The sequence below is a fragment of the Uloborus diversus genome, chromosome 6 (assembly GCF_026930045.1).
Source record: "Uloborus diversus isolate 005 chromosome 6, Udiv.v.3.1, whole genome shotgun sequence".
NCBI classification, from domain to species: Eukaryota; Metazoa; Arthropoda; class Arachnida; order Araneae; family Uloboridae; genus Uloborus; species Uloborus diversus.
This window is the reverse complement of record NC_072736.1, coordinates 18,275,593-18,297,668: the sequence shown is the minus strand read 5'-3', so window position 1 is coordinate 18,297,668 and position 22,076 is coordinate 18,275,593. Positions and strand designations below refer to the sequence as shown.

At 31.0% G+C, this 22,076-nt stretch overlaps 1 protein-coding gene across 1 annotated transcript in view; it reads left to right on the top strand.

Annotated features, from left to right (window-relative positions):
• Positions 1–325: 325 nt before the first annotated feature.
• Positions 326–22,076, top strand: part of LOC129224252 (ras-related protein Rab-4B) — a 21,955-nt gene continuing 204 nt past the window's right edge. The window contains exons 1-6 of the mRNA XM_054858678.1: positions 326–577; positions 2,027–2,107; positions 13,611–13,725; positions 15,464–15,526; positions 17,685–17,839; positions 21,879–21,974. Coding sequence (XP_054714653.1) covers positions 562–577; positions 2,027–2,107; positions 13,611–13,725; positions 15,464–15,526; positions 17,685–17,839; positions 21,879–21,974 — 526 coding nt within the window. The 5' untranslated portion in view covers positions 326–561. The remainder of the gene's footprint in view (positions 578–2,026; positions 2,108–13,610; positions 13,726–15,463; positions 15,527–17,684; positions 17,840–21,878; positions 21,975–22,076) is intronic.

Sequence of the window (22,076 nt, the reverse complement as noted above, 5' to 3'; positions counted from 1 at the left end):
AAAAATAGCATACAAAATTAGCTTCATTGTTTATTAAAAAACGTTTACTAATTTACTAACTGACATATTCACGTTTATCGAATGAAGAATGGGACTACTATAAAAATAATTTCATTATTGATTGTGAGCCAAGAAAATTACTTAAATGATTAATTACAGGAAACTTATAGAGTAATTTTTAAAGAAATGCGTATGTGTATCGTCAATTTAAAATTTCAAATTAAATTATCAATAAATAATTTTGACCTGCAAGGAGCCAGATGGGGACTGAAAAATTTTACTCAACAGAAAACGTAGGGAGAATCAAAAACCATAAAGTTAAAAATTACAGAGTAATTTTGTTTCATTTATACAGGATTTAAAAATTACTCGCCCAAGTTTGGAACTTTTATCCATCATTAATAAGTTTTCTTCTGTACATTTGCTGCGCAATGGCAGTAACGTCAAATCAATTTGGGATGTAATGGTGCTTCGCGATGTTTACAACGAGTTAAAGTAAAATTTTATTGCTGGAAATAGTTTGCAATCTATGGTGCTCTTACATATGTTATAACAAGGAAAATGTCAGAAACTTACGGTAAGAAAGGAGCTTCATTTCAGTTTTTAATCTGATTTATTTATGGTTTTACGTTAAATTTTTCCCTTGATAGCTAAGCTTAAGCAGCTAGATTTAATCTTTTTTTGAAGAAAAAATATCCTCTTACGCTAGCTGAAGGTATTGGTATTACTTCTCAGTATGTTAGTTTATTTTTTCTATGTTCCAAATGATCGAAGTTTTCTTTCTTCCATTTTGTCAGTTTGTTTATTTAGTAAACTGCATCTAAAAAACTAGTGTTTGAAATACAGAACGAGTGTTTCGTTATTGTTCATAGATGCAAAGGTGAAAAAAAAATTCATTTGTTCAATATTTCTATACGTGTATAAAATAGACGAAATGAAATGTGTAAGATGTTCTTTTAACGCATCACAGTGTTTATTAAAAACGTTAAAACAGTTTCTCCAGTGCTTTTTGTTGGCTGTTGTTTCAACAGAATTATTGTTTCTAAATTAAAGCTGCCATTTTCTTTCTTTTTTATTGCATGAAATCTGTTCATTTATATGTATTATAGAATTAAAAGTAGCGTAATTGTCTTCAGAACAGAAACGTGACTGACTCATGCATGTATTAAATGATGAATTTTTTTTTCACTAAATAAACTAAAATGAATAATTCGTGTTTCATAATGTGGATTAATCAACCTTTTATTTAAGAATCGTTATCTCCTCCAAACCTGGATGTATAAGTTTAATTCTCAAGGTTCTCCTTACCCCGGTGAAAAATTTGTAAAATAGATGTAAATTCCTTGCCTTTATCTTTAACTAAAAAGTAAAATCTTTTAAAACTGAGCCGTGAAAAAAATTCACAAAACCCCTCATTATATCGCGCTTATGGGGAGACAACAAAAAAGCGCAATATATCCGAAAACGCAATACAATTGAAGTCATAAAAGATGAACAACTCAATCAATGTAAAAATTAATGAAATTTGCATTTTCAAAAATACTAGTTTATCATATAAGGATGATTTTCTTAAAAAAAAAAAAAAAACTGTCTACCAATTTTTCTCTTAGAATTAGAAAAAAAATAATTTAAAAGAAATAGATTTTTTTTATTTAATGGAGGATTGTGAATTGAAAGTAGCAACTTAAACTGCAACGAATAAATGTATGAAAAACATGCCAGTGTCCTTCATTGATTAAAAAAAGAAAATTCTTTTTCTGAGAAAGATAACTCTTATTCTTAGGTCATATGTAAAGCAACATTTAAAAAAAAAATTTTTTTTCAAGAGACCAGGGAAAATCGCGATATATCCGAATGAGCGATATAACCAGGCGCAATGTAACGAGGGGTTACTGTATATTACTTGTGTTTAAAACTATTCTAAAAATTTCTTCCCCTCTCTCCTCCCCTTTTTATACTGAAAGGGGAAAAGCTCATTTTCACACTTTGAAATGTTATTAACTGTGATTAATTTGTACTTATTTAGATTTTCTCTTTAAATTTCTTGTCATTGGGAGTGCTGGTACTGGAAAATCATGTCTGCTGCATCAGTTTATTGAAAGCAAATGTAAGTATTAATACAAATACAAATAGAAATGTGATGACCAGCAACAGGCTCTGGGCCCAGCTAGGCTGGTCCTTAGTCAATTCATTAGTCCCCAATGAAGATCAATGCCCTCTAAAAGCTATCCACCCTCTTGCTCATTACCGCCTCTTCTGGTAAGCTGTTCCAAGAGCCCAGAACCCTACTAAAGACGTAATTTTCCTAATTTCTAGGATAGCCTAAGACTTGAATAAACTAACCCCTCGTCCTGCTTTAATTGCAAAAATTTAACCCGTTAACATCTTACATTTTGATGAAAACAAATGAATCATGTCCCCCTCTGACTCTCTTTTGCTCCAGGCTATACATATTAAGCCTATTAAGTTTGCTATCATAGTCCAAATCTGTAAGTCCCCTTACAAGTCTAGTAATCCTTCTTTGAACCCTTTTCAAAACAGAAATATCTTTCCTGAGATAAGGCTTCAATAGTAAATTATCTATGTGTTTTAACCTCAATTCATTCTTGAAACACCTTTTATAATAATTAAACACAAAAATATTCTTGTTGACATTCGAAGCACAAATTTTAGATAATTTGCTTTAATTCATAGTAAAATGATGTTAAATATATGTTTTCATTTTATTTAGCATTTTTCTTTCCCTGGTTAATTTTTCTATATTGTATGTGACAATTTTGTGGTTTATATGAAAGTTTTATGAAAAATGCTTGCACTTGTGTCCTAAATTCATAAATTTCAACAGGTAAGCATTCTTAAATAGTCTCTTGCAATATAACTGGCCAAAAAAAAAAAAAAAAAAAAGTTGTTCAAACAACATTGAACATTTTTTTAAACAGACATATAAAAGCTCAGAGTTTTTTTTTTTTCACTTCAGGTAATTGATTGTTAGGTTTTCATGTATGTGCTGAACTGAGAAAAAAAATCTTTTAATACCTTTTCAATTTTAAAATTAGAAAACTGGGTTATGTTTTATAGAGCTATGTAAGAATTGTTACAAGCTCAAAGAAGAGCTACTAGGCTAATGAGAGGACTTTCTGATTTAGGTTTAGATACCAGACTGAAAAGTCTTAATATGTACTGCCTGGAGCAAATTAGAGTCAGAGGGGACATGATTCAGTTGTTTAAAATATTTGTCAAAATGAAAGATGTTAATGGGTCATTACACAAAAAAGTAGGTTTTTGAAGTTATAGAATTCATGAAAAAAAAATCTTCATTTTTTTAAAAAGTTAATTTATATTGTTCTTTTTAGGCACCTTTTTATTCTCACATAGTTAGTCACATTCATTATTGGTTATTTTGTAACTTACTTTTGTAGTTAAAATTTTGGATGTGAACGGATGGTAACGGATAGAGTAAATATATATTTTAAATGTTATTTTAAAACTTTTCGTTTAAATAAACTTGCATCTTGTATGAGAAACACGATTTGAACTGATTAAAATGGATTTTTTAAAAAAGTTGTATGCTTCATTTCTGATTGTGTATCCTCCATTACATCTATACTGTAATATAGGATACAGAAACAGAGGATACAAATACTTATGTTTTGCTATGCACATTGTGTTGATTTAGAGTTAACACAACATGTTATTTAGAATTTACTTTTAAAAAAGTGATTCAATTTTAACTATAAAAATTTGTTTTGTACACAAACAATTCTTTCCTTTTTTAATCAAGAATGGAGGATACACAAAGTTAAAGGCCAAGAGAACTAGTATGTTGTGGCCATCACGAAACTTTCTTCTATATCTTTCTTATAATTCTGATTCCTCCCCATGCTTGACGTGAAGCAATGTTCCCAACAAAAACTAAATTACACATGCAAAAACTTGACGACCATCCCATGTCTAAATTATCGCAAAATCAAAGCAAAGAGCGAAAATTGAAACTTATTTTAAAAGACTTGCTTGAATTAATTAAATATTTTATTTGTCAACAAACATAAGATGGCAACAGTTAAAAATTTTAAATTATTTTGAGATAGTATTTCCTATCATTTCCATATAATGAAAATCACGAGAAATACACTGACAACAGTTTATTACAATTTATTTTTCTTATTGATGCATTAATAAAGCTATTTTTATTTGCAAAAAAAAAAAAAATTAAAAAAAATCAGCACCTCTTGGAGCGATTGGCGCCAAATGTGAACCAATGCCTGTTTACATTTAGATTCACATTTATTCCAAATTTCATCCAGAACGTAGCATTACTTCTTGAGATATGGCACTCACGATGGAAAAAAATAACGTTCGATTGCGCCACCCCCTTTTCAGCTGTTGGCACCAAAATAAAATCGGCTCTTATAGCCTCTAAGGGCTACTTGTTGATAAATTTTTGTTTGATTCCGTTCGTTATTTCTTGAGATACAGCAGTCACAATTGACGACAAAAAACATTCTATAACTCAACCCCCGTTTGAGTTCTTGACACCAAAATTGAATCAGCACCTGTTCCTGTTAGGGACAACACATGGACCAAATTTTGTTTGATTCCGCCAGTTACTTCTTCGGTAATAGCAGGCACGCATAACTCAAGAAACGTCCCATTGCTCCACCAACCTTCGAGGAATTCGCGCCAAAAACCAATGGGCACAAGTTCACATAGGGGCACCAATGTGTAGTGTGTACTAAGTTTCATTTGATTTCATGCGGTAGTTTTTGCTGTAGAGCGGCCACAAAAAATTGGTCACACACATATATGACACACACACAGACAGACATTTTCCAAAAATGGTCAAAATGGACTCAGCAGACCTCAAAATGTTCAAACCCATCAAAATTCGAAAATTTGCACAAATCCAATACTTTCTTCTATATATTAGATATAGAAGAAAGTAATAACACTGAAATTCTTTCACACTAAGTTGTTTAGCTTCACTATGAAGACCCAGAGTTGAAAAGGGCTAATTTGTGATTCTAAACCTCTGTAATGGCCAGTACTGTTGTCTATATGAAATTCTATTACTTTATTAAATCCTGAACGGGGGATACAAGACTGACAGTGATTCAAAAATTATGAATGCTGTATATATTTTTACTTTATAACATAATTCTTTTAACCTATTAAAAAACATCAAATGATTCAAATTTAAAAAACATTATAACATTATTAATTTGCATTGATCATTTTCAAAAATTTTTTTAATACTTTTCTAAATCTCATAAAAAAGTGTTTAAAAAATAAAAATTTTTGAAACTAACTACCCTGGACCTAAAAAAGCACGTTTTTTGTAGAATGACCCTAAGGAGTTAAATTTTTCCATGGAAAGCAGAACGAAGGATAATTGATGTACATGTAGATCTACATTGGGGACTAATAAATTGACTAGAACCAGTCTAGCTGGACTCTGCCTGTTGTTAGTTATCATGCTGGTTGTGATTGGTTTTATGTAAAATAACACCTTATGAATATTAACCAGGGCTGTTCCATTTTAGCCATGTCAAAAAAGGTTGGCCGGCTTCTGTTTTTTTTTTTTTTTGGTTTAAACCTGCTTTGAAAAAGCCGGCTGTTTTAAGAAAAAAATTTTTTTAGTTATTTTGTATTGTAATTTAATCAAAATGAAAATTATCTTGGTATCCTTAATGCAATTACTTCTGTATTAAACCAAATTCCATTAAACAATAATAAAAACTTGGTGGTTGTTAAATAACCTCGTTCAGCAGTACAAAAAAAAAAAAAATATGCTCTATATTCGGAACTTCAGCGCTCGAATACGCTACCTTGCGGTGATTTACAAAACTGCAAATGAAACTAAAACATTCCCACGTTGCGTTCCACGGGTGTCTGTTGACTTAAACACAGGCAGTTTGTTCTGAGTATTTATTAACGCAATCGATGTGTCTTAGTTTGCTTTAAGCTACAGAAATTAATTCGTCCCTTAGTAGTATTCTCGAGCTTCTATAAATAATGTTAGTTTTCATTATTTCCTTAATAATTGGTGAAAGCGAAAATACTGGATTAGCAAACTTGGATAACGTTATACAAGGTTAAAAATTTTTATTGTTTTGTATGAATTTGTAAGAATATGGGGGTTTTTTTAATCTTAAATTAATTTAACTTACCATATTTTACAGCAGCATTTAGTTGGAATGGACAGTATGCAAAATATTTCTTGAATATATTATCGTAGAACAAAATAAATAGCCGAGAAAGAATTTACTTTATTCCTTTTATTCTCAGCTGAAAGGATTCGCCAAATTTGTTTAGGGTTATAGTTTTAGTATAGTGCGAGCAAAGTAGCCTTGGCGAGATTTTGCGTTTTTAGTTAAACCATTTTTAATTTTTATCATGAGTGGAATAAAATGGTAGTAAGATTACAGAATTCGATAAGTGAAAGGAAATAATGGTCAATCAACTGAAAAGAAAACTACCACCATATATCCGTGAGAATTTTGTTGATGATTTGCATAACATGACACAATTAAATCGTAACTCAGAAATTAGAAAAATCGAAACAGAAAATTTTTAAATTAACCGATTCGGGAATTCGAGAGAAATAACTCAGCTACAAATGGAAAACAATAAGCGCTAGCCAAGCAAGGAAAAAAGTATCATCTTCTTTCGATAACAATTTGTAATGTCATATTGAATTTTCTAGCATTAATTGTTATTCTTGTCAGGCCACAATTATTATTTAGTTTTATCAAGAATTGATAAATATCGAATTCAACATCGTGGAAATAGCTGCTTAGAACTACGAACTACGTAGTTTGCGTTAATCTTTGATGTTTATTAATGCTTCTTGAATTCTCATTTCTTTCTATGTGGGCCAGAATATCCACAAGACTTTGAAAATTAATTTAAAAAGAATAAAGCGAAAAAATCATACGTACGAACAAAAATCACAACACTTTTAGCATTTTCTTCGTTACCATGTGCGTTTGTTTAAGTTTTCATGTCCGCCATTAGACAGTGACTTCAGTGCCCCCTATAGTCCGTTGGAGTTGCGAATTAAGAAATTAGTCTAGTTCAATGGAATTTAAATCATTATAAATAAATTTTAAATTCAAAAGATCACAGAACTGCTGCTGTCGTACCAGTCACTTGGTTCTGACTTTATAAATAACAATGCACTTATACCTTTTCTTTTAATCACCAAAACTGTTTCTTGTTTTCTGAAGAAAAGTGAAAAACATTTTTAGAAAAAATAGTTTCCTACATAAGAATATGCAAGAAAACCAACAAGGCCATATTGTTGAATGAATTTAAATTCTACCGGAATGATAAAGATCTACAATTGTTTATTAATAAGTACATAACGTATTGCTTCTGCTAAAAACTGAGCGAACTGATCACTGCAATAAGTCTTTTAAAAATTTTACTTCAGGCAGTATAGTAGCGGGAACTGGTTGTGTGGTAGTTTAATATTTTTTGGGTTTTGGAAGTACTCATTTATCAGAAGAAGGAAGTTCTTGAAACAGGCCTGTCTGATTTTAGCCTGGAGAAAAAAAACAAGTGAATTTTTTGTTTAAATCACCTATTATGTCATTCAGTTTTCATTTTCATATATATTAAGGTACTAAGCTGTTGTAGGTGCAATCTAAAATATGATGTTTGATGGAGGCAGAATTGTGTTCTGTTTAAAAAAAAAAAAAACCCCAACATTTTAATAAGGCGTGAAAAGTGGCAAATTATTGCATACAAGGGTTTTAAGTTTACAACGAAGCTATTTTCAGTGTTAAAAGACGTCAGTTTAGGTAGAGGATCATCCAACAAAAGCGTAAAGGTTTTGTCAGAAATGATTTGCAGTTTTTGTGTAAGCTTTAGCTTTTTACTTTCAGCAAAGGTATTGTTTTGTCCTACTTAAATTGACATTTGTTAACTTATTAAAATGTATAGAGATCATTTTTCGAAGAAAATAGTAAATGATTTATTCCTTCGAAAAAAGACCGACTTTTTTTCAATAAAGGCCGACTTTTTTAATAAAAGCCGGCGGGCCTGGCCTTTTTTTAAGAAAAGGCCGGCTTTTTTGCAGCCCTGATCTTAACCGTTTCATAAAGGGAAAGAAAAATTATTATTAGTATTAAAACTAGACAGTTACTGGTCAAGGTAAGAGGGGTGAAAATTGCTTCTACTCTTCTACATCCAAATGGCTACATTCAAATGAAGCAATTGCCTGCTCGGTGATACAGTTGACTCTCTGTTTAACAATGTTCTATTTAAGAACTTTCTCTATTTAACGACAGCTTTTCATGGTCTCAGATGGTCCACTACAGTGTTAAAAGCATTCTATTTAAGGAAGCTTTCTACTTAAGGCCGATTTTTTGTGGTCCCTTGAAAGTCGTTAAACAGAGAGCCAACTGTATTTTGATAGTTGAAAATTTAACCCTAATTCTAGTAGATTAACCCTTAACTCCAGTGGATTGCGTTAATTTTCAACCACTTTTTTGATTCTTCATTCCCCTGAAATGACTGTGTTACCAAAAAAAACAGTTAAGTGACTGGATCCAGTTCAGCCTTGTTTAGAGATGAAAACAGTCGGAAAAAACCGGAAAATTTCCGAAAAAAACTGAAAAAAACCTTTTTTTCCCGAAGGAGTAAATTTCCACTTCGGAAAAATTGAGAAAAAAAAATGAATTTTTTCAACTTTTCAGGGTTTTAATTGAAATTTTCAGCAAAAATTGAGTAGACATTTTTCCCACTTAAATTGTGATGCAATTTCCTCCCCCCCCCCCCGTTTTATGTTAAAATACTGTCTAACCTTAATGCAAGTTTTTGTATGATAATATAATTTGCATATAGATCAAAAAAACGTTTAATAACAGGGGTCTGGCCAGAGGATATTTGGGTCCGTTAACGGACCCTTCACAAAAATCCGATCAACCAAAACGGACCCTTCACAAAAATCCGATCAACCAAAACGGACCCTTCACAAAAATCCGATCAACCAAAACGGACCTTTCACAAAATCCCGATCAAACAAAACGGACCCTTCACAAAATTCTGATAAACAAGATCGGATCTTTCACAAATTCTTTATTGAAAGAGCAAATCTGAAAGTAAAATAACGCATATTTCTGTGTATAAACCAATATTTTTTTGAACCTTTTTTTAAGTCAAATTAGAGGGATCACATTATACAAAATCGGCTAATTTTGAAAAAAAAAAAGGGCACTCTTGCTATGCTCTTTCAAGCGATAAATAATTGCTACTGCCAAATAAATATAATGGTTGTTTGTTTTATCACAGCTAATTAGCAGCGGTGTTGTAAACTTTTCTGAAAAGGCATTGGTAAGCACTTTTCTCCCTGCTCATGATTTGATAAACAATAATAATATATATCTGCGAAATGAACTTATAACTGCAAAGGGATAGTAAGGGTGGGGGAAAAAATATGATCGCTTCAGATAGGGTTACCAACTTCAAAATTATCACCACTTAGCGTCTGGCGTTGAACCTTTATAATGACTTGATTAGAAAATATTCTCATCATTTTACCAGCTTGTCAATATTTGCGTTTTTACAGTGGGTGCGGGTACGATGTTTAATTGTTATTTTGGGAGAAAATTATATGGGTTTTGATTTTTCGATGCTAACAAGGATGATTAACTTTAAATAAACTCTTTTAATTACCGTTTTTTTTTCTTTAGATGTCTACATTTTGAAAAATGCAATCTTTTAACATCCGATATGCGAATCATATTTTGTTCTTTTTTCAAGCTAACTTCGCTTTATTAGGATGCAAATAAATGAAAAGTCTTTTTATTTCTGTTAAAACTCTCATTTCAAGTTTTTAAAGCAAAATTCCATTTTCTGTTATTAAGTCAAAAATTAAAATGCTGAATAGATGGTTTATTTTATTTTATTTATTTATTTTTTTTTTGCTTCAACTGTGTCCACAGATATTAATGAAATGTTTATCATAAGACTCTAAAATGCAATTTTAAAATAATTTTATCAAAAATATTTCTTTCACGAGCCGTTTTCATACTTTTGATGCCTTCACTTTGAGAATTGCGATCTCTTTGCATCCGCTATGGGAATCCGATTTTTAGAATTTTTGATGATTATTACGCTTTGTTAAGAGGTAAACAATTAAAATGTCTTTTTATTTTTGTTAAAATCACGGAATTTATAAGTTTTAAACGAAATTCTGTGCTTTTTAAGAGTCTTGGGTCAAAAAGTTAAATGCTGAACCCTATTCTGAATTTTATTTTATTAATTTATTTTTCTGTTACAATTATTTTAAATACTGTACAGAAATATTTCTAGTATAATTTAACATAATGTAGAACAGTAGATAAATATTGATACTTGAGAGAGCGATGTCCCCCCCCCCCCCCCGCCAAAAATCAGACCACTCCAGAATGATTTTCTTGACATAGAAGAGGAAAACACTCAACTTTAAGTTTAATTGATGCAGTTTGTGCCATCTCTAAATTCTAAAATTTCGTTTTAACAATAATTTCAATCAAATAATTTCGCAAAAAAAATTTTTTTTTTGGGGGGGGGGGAATTATTTGATTTTTCACAAAATTAATTCATTTTTCACAAAATTATTTGATTTTTCACAAAAAACGGACCCTGTGAAAAATCCTGGACAGACCCCTGAATAATACTTTTTGCAATAAAGCTTAAACCAATAACCTTTGTGAAGAATTTATTTTCCTTCATGAAACAAACAAGCCACATCCACAAAACTATGTTTCTGCTGATTGTGCAAATCAAATGTACAGGGTGCGGCAAAAAAACCCAGGTAAGCAATTTTCCATGAAACTTTATTAAAAATGAATAAATTAACAAAACACAAAAAATAATAATATAAGTAGACCTTTAGCAATCAATAAATTTAATTGGTTTCAAACTAGCAGCCTTTTGCAATAATAGAGATGCAACTGCTTATTGAATTTTTCATTCAAGAGCCACAAGGCCTTTAATCAATCCTATTCCCTATAAAGCAATATTGGTTTAGAGAGTTCAAACTTACGTGTAGTTTAGGGTAGACCTTCGACTCCTTATTAGGCCATACAGTGTAATAAATGTGATTGAGGTCTAGCGAGTAGAGCGTCCACTCGAAAGATAATATCATGTCAAAAAAAAAAAATGCGCCTTGCACCACTCTCATCTTTTTGCCCATATGAATCGGTGTCGAGCTCAAGGAAAATGTCCAGTTTACATTGCTGAAGTGCTCTTAGGCCCACAGAAGTACAATAACTTCTTTTTAGAAGTTGTCTAAAAAGTCCTTCCTTCCCTTGTCCATCTGGTTCACTTTTTGATTCATTTTACGGCCCTCATCCACAAAAAACTAGAGATTTTTTTTCGCTTGTGCTGATTCCATCACAGATTAAGCCTGACTTCAGATTTTGGCGATATTTAACATTTTTTAAGGTGCTTGGCTACAACCAATTCTTATTGTTCTGGGGGATATGAGCTGGTTGAATACTATCTCTTTCAGCGTGGCCTTTCGGCCCGTCTCAAACGTTTTTGGCATCTTTGGAGTCATACCAATGCCTGAACTTTTTAGAACTCGTAAATCTTCTGTTTGAGCTGTTTTTTACCTTAGTCGCACTTATCATCGGTCACAAATTCCAATCTTACAAACAACTGCTCCCGTGGAAACCCAAGGATTTCATTGAACCCACTTTTGGATGACCTGAAGATTAACTCAAATGTTCATTGTTCATTTTGTCAACGACTGCTCCCGTGGAAACCCAAGGATTTCATTAAACTCACTTTTGGATGACCTGATGATTAACTCAAATGTTCATTGTTCATTTTGTCAACTTTCGGGGCATCGAAGATCATTTCCAAGCCGCTCGAAACGACATACCGTTTCAAATACTGTTTGCCCGGGCACAACAAGCAAACGAACTGTCGTTCTACTTGGTTAAACAACTTAAAATAGCAGGTATTTTATTTAAAATTGTAAGAAAACCGAAAAATAATACATAAACTAGGAAATACATTGTAAACTATTTTCTAGTAAAGTGAGAGACAAAAATAAATTAGGCACTTATTAAAATGAACTTACCTTTCTTCCATTCGATGATACAATTTTCATCCAATATTTTTTTTTTTTTTTTGCCACACCCTGTATACTGCTGTGCTAAGCAAAAAAATTGAATTTGAAGTTGGGCTCAAGCTGCGATATTGTGTTTTAAAGTTTGGCTCTTCCATATATTTGATTCAGATTTCTTTCTTTCTTCTTTTTTTATGTTCTTGATAAAATGACCCTAAAACATTTTATTAATTATGTAAATTACGAAACAGAACAACTTGGTTCTAATAACTCAGTTTTATTCAAAAGTGCTGGTATGACTACTTTTACTAGTGTGCTTAGAACGGCCATATGAATAAACTGAAACTCCAGTTTAAGTTTTGGTTCAGCTTAAGAAAAACCAATTTAGTTTTGATTTGGACTTAGACTGGGGTGAAAAAAATCAAAAGTCAATAGCCTTTATTTTCAGACAGTAACATTGTATTATTTTTCTTTCAAAAAAAAAAAAAAAAATCATGTTTGAAAGTCGAAAATTTCAATTAATATTTCAAGTTTCAAAGGCAATCTAAAATATAAAACGTAATTTTTATGATTAGACACACATTACCCAATATTAATGGTTGAATGACAACTGGACTTATTTCTGGTGTTCATGAAAGCTCTCAGTTATAAAACAAAAAGGCTTTTTTTTCTATTTAATCTTACCTTTATGTGTATTTCTGTCAAGCAGAAAGAGATGATGTGTGGATAGCATATATTTTTTAATGCTTAACCCTTTATATGTTCCAAGAAACACAGAGCTATTAAAAAACCTTACTCTTATTCATAAAAAAATCAAAATTTCCATTTTTTCCAAATTTTCCCGAAAAAAACCGGTAAAAAAACCGTTTTTTTTTCCACCACTTCAAAATTTCCGGAAATTTTACATCTCTAGCCTTGTCACAATAAAGCATTTCCCTACATGTCAAACATTACCGAAAAATATTTTCAAATTATCATGCCGTGGCACGAGTTTCATTGTTGATGACGTCAGCATTATTCGATCATTTGCTATTATATACATGAGGATGTTAAAATGATTTTAATTTTGATCAGTTTTTACATATCTAAAAATAAAAAATTAAAAAAATGTGAAAATGTCTCAATTTGTGCGTGAAATTTTTTTTATGCCCACTTTAACTCAAAATGCAATGCAAAGCAAAATATTTGGGCTCATGGGTATTGGTGCTAGTTAGTTTATCATGTCAATTGCTTCAAGAGGAGTGTTACAATTGAGCATTTTTTTTATTATACCCCAAACTGGAAATTATTTTAGTAAATTAAAATACAGTATAACCTCGATTTATATAACGATTGTCAAGGGACTGAAAAAACTTATCGTTATATCAAGGGCACGGAAATTCAATGCAGCCAAATCTAGACGAATGAAATGTATCAGTAAATTGAGGAAAGCGTTAAATCGACTATCATTAAATCGAAGTTATTCTGTAGTATTCATGATTATTTGCTTTTATGAAAAATGTTTGATTTATAGTTGTTTTTAAACTACCATTTTTCTCCTTTTTAGTCAAAGCGGATTCAAACCATACTATTGGAGTAGAATTTGGGTCAAAAGTTGTGAATATTGGAGGAAAATCAGTTAAGCTTCAAATCTGGGACACTGCTGGACAAGAAAGATTCAGGTATAAAGATTATTTGGATTTTTTGTTTGAATCACATATTTTAGCATAATTGTAAAATTCAATTTAAAAAAAATCAGCCAATTGCACCTAACCAGAAAATCATGAATGATCGTCGAAGCTTAAATACAGCAACAATTGGCTCACTTGTCTCATATGTACATAACTAGGATGTTGTAAGAAAACTCCAATACTTCAAATGGTGCAGCGAATCTTGAAGTCTAGGGAACCCCTGGGTTAAATGATGGAATAACCCATTCTCTTACCTTTATCTTTTGTGAAAAGTGATTTGATTAATAGTTGCCAAGTTCTCAGTGCTCCCTGTAGTATCACAGATTTTTTTTTCATTCTCCGAAAATCTGGTTATTTTGAAAAAGATCCCCGGTTTTTTTTGGAAACATTGGCTAAAAATGTATTGGTTTCAGAAACTTACCCGTTAAAAGACTTTCCCTTAATTGAATTTGAACAATAATTGCTCATTTAGTAAAATATTTTTAGAAACTTGTCCAATATTCCTTCTCATTAGATGTTATGCATACTCATTATTTATCCTTCGGTAAAACTGGAATTTTATCCTGCAAATAGAAAATTTTTCACCTCAAAAATTTTAGTTCAAGGCATCCCTGATTGCATGCAGTGTTTTGCATTTCAACCCTTTTGAATCTTGTAAATATTTCAATTATTTAAAAAAGTTGACAACTATTTCAACATCTGCTAGTTTTGTGTTTTATTTGAACAGTTTACGATTTTTTTTCTTCAAACTTGACTTGAACTTTTTAGTTATTGTAATTTCTTTTTTGGTGGGAATTGGGGAATGAAATATTGAGTAAAGGAGCTCCTAGTTGTTCAATATTGGGCCATTTCACAGTATTTTCACAGGACAAATGTAGAGTCCATAGCATGACACTTTCTTTTTTTTTGCCATAAGTGTTTAATTTACTGTTTGATTAGCACATTATTTCAATTTGAGTTTGTGTTTTAGTTGGACAAACTCAAAATAAAATAATTTGCAATCAAACAATAAATTAAATAATTAAGGCCAAAAAAAAAAAAAAAAAAAAAAAAAAACCTGATGTTACAAACTGCATAATTATCCAAAATACTGTGAAATGGCCCTATTCCATTTTCAGTAGATTATTTTTCTGTTTAACCTTTTTCACCTTAATCAGCTTCTTTTTTTTTTTTTTTTAATGAATTTCTTCTTTTTTTTCCAGTAAAGGGATGGATTCTGCTTGAGCCTCCAGTTCAAATATGCGAAAATTGAATTAACTTCACAATTAATATTTTTATAACTTACAAGTAGGAAAATTTGGAAGTAACGAAATTGTACAAAGCAATATAAATTAATCTAGGATATCTGAGTTGTATTTTCAAATTATAAATTTTGTTGCTCTTTCTTAAGCCCCTGCTACTCTTTTCTCCCCCCTCCTCCTGAGGCTCCTATTTTTAAAGGGATTGGCAGCTATGTTAGTACTCAAGTTTTTCGCATCTGACCTATTCAGGTAGGGTGAGAACTGAACTAAAAAACTAGAATTCTCTGAAAATCTATTATTTTGCAAATATTTCTTTAATGAGAGGTGTTTCCCCACTAAGGGAATTTATCCATAGAGGGCCAAAATTCTAACTCCATAAAAACTGTATGACATTCAGAAAGACCTTTGGAGTTTGTACTTGACTTTCATGAATTTAATAGAAATCTCTGTGATAATAGCATTGTCATCTAATGTATTTTGAATTTCAGATCTGTTACCAGGAGTTACTACAGAGGGGCTGCAGGTGCCTTACTTGTATATGATATCACTAGGTATGATTTGTTTTCTGCTGAAAATTGAATGTTTGATTTTCTATGGAAATTTCTAGTTAGTGTGATTGCACCTGAATCCGAAATTTTGATAAACAGTAAAAACAAATGGTTCTTCCAAATTGATAAACTTGAGCCATATAAATGTGTAGATCCTTTCATATCTAAAAAAAATCAATAAATTTTATGATAAAATACTTTTGTGAAAGATCTATTTATTAGATGAATTATTTTGTTAAGAGTCTGTTTTTGAATTAAAATGACTTGTAAAGGTTTTTTTTTTATTGCTATTGTTATAAAGAGCCAAAAATGTATTAAGCATTTCCCTTCTATTTTACTTCAGCTCTACTGTACAAACATGGTTTGCTTTGAAAATAAAATTTTTTTTTCAACCAGTGGTACAACTTTAACTATCAATATTTTATTGATGTTTGTGGGAAATCAAAAACTCATTTCTTCAGATAATCTTTGAAGCAAATTCTTTGTAGATGCTATGCCCTCAGCAGAATGATGCATAGGCATATTGTCATTGCAAATACAAAGTATCTAATGCCAAAATCACCACTTTTTAGGAGACGAAAAATAAAACAAAGCCAAAAAAAAAAAGAAACTCCGTAATTCCAATATCAAATCAGCCAACATACTAAGGTTGTTGTGACTTCTGTGCCAATAAGTTCTTTTGTGAGTGTTTTAACACTTATATTCACCACACTTATTTATAATTATATCGTTTCAAATAATTTCCATGAGTTTCTACCCTGGAAACCACTTTTTCGTATTTGATATGTTGCATTTGTAATTATAATATTAATCTCTGCAAGTTTATATATCATGCTTTAATTTTTCTTTGCATAAAATTTAATTAGTATAATTTGGAAACGTGATTTTTTATTTCAAATTATTTTTTTCCATTAGCTCGCTTTTAGAAAAAATTTTTGAACTTTTGTTTTTGTAAGTAAAGTGCATTTCTTAGTGCCTTGTTTATGGCATAGAATTATAGGAAATTTTGATTATATATTGAATATAACTCTTTTTTTTTTCAAGCATGGGTGCAAGACCTTCCATCTCAGGATGGATTTCCGTCTTTGACAAAATGTCCGAGACGGAAGTTGGGGCGGAAAGAAATTCGATGACTTTCTTTCAGTTTTTACTTAAAAAAGAAAAATTGAGTGTTTGAAAAATATGCTTTTATATATTACTGGATTGTTTTGTAACCACAAATTTACATCGACATTCTCTCGATTTTCCGCCATGGGCTTGTTTTGTTTGCAACGTGCTTTTGGTGGAGTGACTTTTAGACTTTGTTTAGGAATAGCTCTGTTATCTTCAACTCACTGCATTGCAGACCGCTGAGTTGCTCGCTATTTTCCTGAATTTTTCGAAATAATTGTCTCTGATTGAAAATTTAGCCTTTTTTCTTGCTATTTTCGATCATCCTTTCGTGTTTTTTTTTTTCATTTGCATTTTTTTTTTTTTGCAAGCTTTACATGCATAAATGAAAATTATGTGAACTCTTAAAATGTCTTAGAGTTGAATCTGAATCACGGATTGAGAGTGATTGCGGACGAGATGAAATGTTTACACCACAGCAAAGCACGTCCACATACCAGAAAATTTCTTCATGCTGAAGTATTGAAATGCTATATTGGCTATTTTTGAGTGATTTAAGAGTAAGGGAATTGGGGGTCTTTCTCGAAATTGAAGTCTTAAAACTTAAAGTTGTCTTTGATGATGTGGGAGGAGAGTTGCTCTTTCAATAGAAAAATTAATCTGAAACACAAACTTACACTGTCTTTAGTAAGCACAATTACAGGGGGGGGGGGGGTATTCTGCGGCCAAGCCAGAAATATTTCCGTTTCTGAAATTTTAAAAGCTCCGTCTTAGGCTATCTTGGGATGACTTAAGGGGGAAGGGGTGTAGGAAGCTTCTTTCAAAAAGCTTCCAAAATTAAAGTATTAAAACTTTTAGGCAGTCATAAGTCATGTTTATAGGTAACGAGGGTACTATTCCTAGAGAAAAATTTAGAAACTGAAGCCTTAAAAATTCAAATTTATTACATTTATGGTGAATTCAGAGGAAGGGGTTCTGTATTTTCCGTCTTGAACACATCACCAAACTTGCACCCATGGTTACAAGTGTTAAACCAAGCTTTTTGTTTCAGCCGCGAGTCTTACAATTCGCTGTCCAACTGGCTTGTTGATGCTAGAACACTTGCAAGTCCGAATATTGCTGTTCTCCTTGTGGGTAACAAAAAGGATTTGGAAGAAGATAGAGAAGTGACATTTTTAGAAGCAAGCAGATTTGCCCAAGAAAATGGTACATAGAATTGTTGTTAAAAAAAAATACAAACCCATGAGATTGGGTGTTTTTAGATTTTTTTTTCTGGAAAGCATATAACTTGCATTTACAATTGTTTTTTAAGAATGAAACTTTTCCAGGTATTCCACAGAATTTGTACATTTTAACTGACAAATCTCGGAACTCCAGTGTAAAGCTTCTGAATAACCTCCTGTAACTTATTAACAATTCTAAAAAACGCCATTATGATTTGAACAATTTTAAAACCGCAATTGATTTTCTTTAGCCTTTGTGCAAGTTAAATTAAAAACAACAGTTTATTGCCCCTAAACTTGCAAATTACTGCAATCACATGTTTCGGCATTGCAAAGAGTGCCTTTTTCAATGCAAAAGAACTGAGTTTATGGATGAAAAGACATCCAACAAAAGCTAATGTTGGGAAGCAATCTTTTGCATTGAAAAAGGTGTTCCTTGCAATGCCAAAACAAATGTCTTTTTTTTTTTTTTTAATTTTAGAAATTGTCTTTGTTAGTTGGCTTAGTTTATAAATGCCAGTTTGAAGTTTTTATATTTGTTTTAGGATTTTTTTTTTCTTTTGAAAATTGTATTGATTGTAAGGTCATCAAATAGGCAAGTGGAAATTTCGATCAAACACTAAAGTAGTTTGATGTACATCAGTTTTGAGTGGAAGACACACTTGAAATTAGGAGAAGTCTTCTACAATTGCTTTAAAAAGTGCTAAATATGGTTTGTAATATATGATACATGAGGCAGTGAGAAGCAAAGGGATGTAAGTGGACATTTTCAAGGTTTGAGTAAAAACTTGATAAGATCCTAGGTAGACTTTCATTGAATTTTTTTCTAAATCATGCTGTATAGTATAGATAACTACCAAAGCTACTAGTACCATCTCTTGCCCCAAGACAGAGGAGAGGTTCACCTACCATGTGTACTGGTTATCTCCAAATTTTTAATTTTGCCACTTACATCCCTTTGCTTCTCACTGCCTCATATGGCTTCTCAAGTTCTCTGCATTCTTTCTTTAGTGTCTTTAAGTAGTCTGTATTCTGAACCATTACTTGCTAAGAGTAAATATCAATGCCTTATTTTATAATGACCAACCTAACACTGGTGTAGGTAGGAATCTTTTGTTAAATTTGAAATTTCTGTACAGCTTCTGTGAAAGATTTCAGCCGTACGCATACCACTGAGACAATTAACTATCCGTTGCAACAAGTTTCAAAATGCCGTTATCCTCTCCAACTCCAGAGCTGCTATCTGCAGCATTTGCTCAATTTACAACCCAGCCTCCTGAAACATATTGGATACCTAGCTCTCTATTAGAAAATTTTTTGACTAATGAATAAGATAACCATTCTCTGGTTAGTCTCAGGCCACTGTGGCATAATTGGCAATGAGTAGGCCGAAGTGCTAGTGAAGAGGGGGTGCTGATGTCTTACAGATAATATGTTGCTACGTCCCATTTTGTACAGTAAAAGGACTCATCAAAAGTTCATTTTCTTCTTGACATCAAGGAAAATATGGTAATAAAGACAGCTGGTAGCTGAGTATCAAAATCGAAAATAACAGTATAGTTGGAATTCGAGTTTTGGAAATTTTTGGGGAAATTTTTTTGAGATAAACTTAAGAAAAAACCAGGGTTGGTATAAAAACCACTTTTTTTTTGAAAAAAATAAAACCAAACCACATTGTTTTTGGTTTAAACCGGGTTTATTTGGTTTTTAACACTATTTGAAAGAAAAAAACAATTTTATTTTAGGAAAATCATAAAAATTTTATGAATTAAATTGTTAAGGAATGTTTAACATTTTTTATTTGTACCAAATTTCTTCCTTATTAATTAAATAATTAAAAGTAAAATCTTGTAACTTCATTTCTTTGTACTTAGAGATTTTTATGTTTGAATATTGTTTGAAAATCTTTACCTATTTTAAAAAATACAATACATGAATGGATCTTGGTATAAAAAATAAAAGAAATAATTTACTGTGATAGTTCAGACATTATTAATTACAAATAACCAAGAATAATTTCTTGCAAATGTTGTTCCTCCAAATTGTAGCTATCTACAATAAATAAAAAAGTAAAAGTAAAATCAAAATCACATATTCGAAACATGGAAAGTATTTTGCAGTATCTACAAATGAATCATAAGTCTGTCGTACATTACACAACTTTGAAAATAAAAGATCAACGCATATTTTGTTTAAAGATTGAAAAAAAAAGTTACACACACAAATCATGTAGTATCAGTGACAACAATTATAGAAACAGGACTAGTAGGTTTAAAAAAAATCATTGTTTTCTGCTGTAGGCATTATTTCTCCCGGTTTAATGCATTTAGGAATACCATTTTTTTTATCAAAGAAAAAAAATCATTTTAACTAAAAGCCTCAGTACAAACTTAAATGAAAATACTCTTTTAACATATTTGAAAATGAAGACTATTAAAAATTAATGCTTATTGATTCTTCCACCATTCATACATGAGACTTCTTTTATTATGTTGGGATCAAAAAAGTTCTTTAAAGGGTGAAAATTGGCATTAATATGCTTTTTGGACTTTTTTGAAATGCAAAAAACTAAAAAAATTGGCAATTAAAAAAGTAAAAAAGAGCTACTTGGATTTTTTTACGTGTAATTTTAGAAAAACTAAATTTCTCCGCCTTATATATTTATGTACTAATAGAAAAACTGAATGGATTAAAAAAAAAACTATTTAGCTAACTTTCATTACCTTAAAAAATATTAGTTTCTAAATTTATTAAATCTGTAATTAATCAATAAAGCTTTGCTAGTTACTTTACATTAATTAGATTTTCCTCTTTACAATAATATGTAAAATTTATGAAAACATTGGGGAAAAACCATGAAATTTTTGAAAACCTTTTGGTTCAAACCACGGTTTAAACGAACCTAGTTTAAACCAAACAACCCTGGAAAGAACATTGAATTCTTGCTAGGGATATTAAAAAAATTTGATATAAGGTTGGTTTTCGAGATAGGCAGGTTTGAGATGAACAGGTGCGACTAATTAATAGCGTCTGCATATTGTTATGTTAAATATTTGTTATAATTTAAAATATGGAATTACCTATGTCTTCTTTTTTAGTATTTGAATATTTAGAATTTAAATCTGTGCACAATAGGTAATTACTCTTTTGTTTAATTTAAGTTCAACTGCATCCAAGAAAACTGTGTAGACTTCCAATTGAGCTTAATAATACATATATGATTGCATTGTCATAGTTAACAAACATGGACATTTTTGAGTTAATTCTGCTCTAGACTCATTCATTAGAGATGTCTATTCAAAAAGGAAACAATGTCTATTCTAAAAAGCTTCTATTCTAAAGAAAAGATGTCTATTCAAAAAACTGTGTAGACTTTCAATTGAGCTTAATAATACATATATGATTGCATCGTCACAGTTAACAAACATGGACATTTTTGAGTTAATTCTGCTCTAGACTCATTCATTAGAGATGTCTATTCAAAAAAGAAAAATCAATGTTTCAGAACATGGTTTTTTTGGTTTACAGGTCACATTTGTCTTTTGATGTTGATCATTGATTTTTAAACATCGCTGTTTCATCATTGATGTCACATCTTCGTCTGACTGTACAAAACAGCAGTTTACTTTAATCACTTCCTTAGTACATGTCAAGAAGTGTATTTGCCAAACAGAAAAACATTAAGCGAGTGTAACTTCTACAAATTTGTCTAAGAACTCAATGTGCAACATAGAAAATAGCTTGATGTATGAATTCCTTGTCTTCTCATAAACAGGATGATTTTTGCCACCATATTTCTACTCTTTAATTTGTTCCACTTATCCATTCTGTATACAATCTCAATAAATTCTTTATACAATACTTAGTTTATTTTCATGTATTTATTTTCTTGGTTAGTTTTAACATTTATATTATTGAACATTAAAAGTTTAGTCCATTTAATGTGAATGTGCAATATGTAGTAAACTAGCATAAGTGTTGAATATTCTGTACGTAATTCAGCTATCATCTTTCTTCAATAGAGCTGATGTTTCTGGAAACTAGCGCTCTAACTGGTGAGAATGTAGAAGAGGCATTTTTGAAGTGTTCTAAGACCATTTTGGCTAAGATTGAAGCTGGTATGTTACGAAAAAACTTTTTCTGATTTTACTGCAATTATTTACAGAGGTTTTTTTTTTTTTTTTTGACTTGTTAGTGTTGAATGATATTTCATTTTAGTA